The sequence below is a fragment of the Grammomys surdaster genome, unplaced genomic scaffold (genome assembly GCF_004785775.1).
Source record: "Grammomys surdaster isolate TR1022 unplaced genomic scaffold, NIH_TR_1.0 102317, whole genome shotgun sequence".
NCBI lineage: Eukaryota > Metazoa > Chordata > Mammalia > Rodentia > Muridae > Grammomys > Grammomys surdaster.
In genome coordinates, this window is record NW_021608610.1 from 1 (window position 1) to 1,272 (window position 1,272).

Here is a 1,272-nt window from a genome sequence, read left to right on the forward strand (position 1 = left end):
GGGAGGGGAGGGGAGGGGAGGGAAAGGAGGAGTAAGGGTCATTGTCTCTCCTAGTCACGGGGTCCTCACCTGGGGCAGGGGATCTTTGTCCAACAACGGAAGGAATGAGCGGAAAGTTTCATTTCTATACTCTGGATAGGGTTGGAACAGAGAGGTAATCAAAGCTGGGTTCTGAGTCAAATATGGTCTGGGCTATCCAAGTCTCCTTGAGCTATCCCAGCACCTGTAACCTTGGCATTCACTGGGCTACAGTCCCTCCTCAGCAGCAAGTGTTCTTTTAGCTCATCCAGGACTTCAAAACTGCAGAGCTGGAGGGAAAGAAAGAAGACAGTCTGGGGACAGTTTGGAACAAGGTCCTGGCAAGAGTAGCTAGAAGTTCCTCAAAGGAGAGTCACATGGAAGGCACTCATAACTTGGCGAAAGAGGGAGGCCAGCAGCAGACACCCAGCACCCAAACACCCACCCTTTCAGAGTATTTTGGTCTCCAACCGCTATCTCAGGGGTAATTGCTTGCCAGCTAGGGCCAACAATAGTTGACCTCTCCACTCACCATTGTTTTCTTGGCCTCAGGCAGCAGGCACACCAGGGGATCATTGCAAGGTGGCTCCTCTAGTGTGGCTTCCAAGGAGAACAGAGAGCCCTGGCCAGCCTGGATGGAGGAGAAGGTGGGGCTGGCACAGCCATCTTCCCCGCCCCACTTTTGCTCCTCTTAGGAGACCATTGCCCATCTGTGCCTTCCTACCGGGTACAGGTCTGTACAGGTCCTTCCCTCCCTCGTTCTGGCCATCATCCCAAATTTAAGCCAAACTCCACCTTGCACCATTCCTGGGCCCAGGCCCCGCGCCCGCTCCCCGTGCGTCCTCACCCGGCGGACCCTCCCGCGCACCGCCCGTAGCACGGCCCTCGTCCCCGCAGCACGGCCGTAATTGTACATGTCCAGCGCGAAGTGGGCGGGCGCCAGCAACTCCTGGGACGACAAGTTCCAGGCCTGCTCATCATCTCCCCAGGGCTTGGCGGGGACCGGGCTCAGGGCCACGGTCGGGAGCAGTGTCAGCAGCCACAGAAGCTGCAGCAGGGGCTCCATAGCTAGGCCGAAGCTGCTCGCCCGGATTCACTGACCCACAAACGCGCGGATCAAGCGACCCGAGGCGGAGCCTGCTGTCAGAAGCCACAGAGTGTCTCCCCACAATCCCGGAGAAGGCCGGGGCAGCCAATCGGCACCGATTCCTGGCGCTTGCGCGCTCGCTTATTTACGCGAGGCACGTGGACCAC

General features: G+C 58.6%; 1 protein-coding gene across 1 annotated transcript; it reads right to left on the minus strand.

The window, feature by feature from the left end:
* Window positions 1-69: 69 nt before the first annotated feature.
* On the minus strand, window positions 70-1,176 carry LOC114635392 (cathepsin F-like; the record flags this gene model as incomplete). Its single annotated transcript, XM_028784012.1, has 4 exons — window positions 866-1,176; window positions 551-649; window positions 224-308; window positions 70-131 (listed from the first exon to the last, which is right to left on the minus strand). Coding segments are annotated over exons 1-4 (465 nt in total), but the record flags the coding sequence as incomplete, so codon positions are not given.
* Window positions 1,177-1,272: the final 96 nt, after the last annotated feature.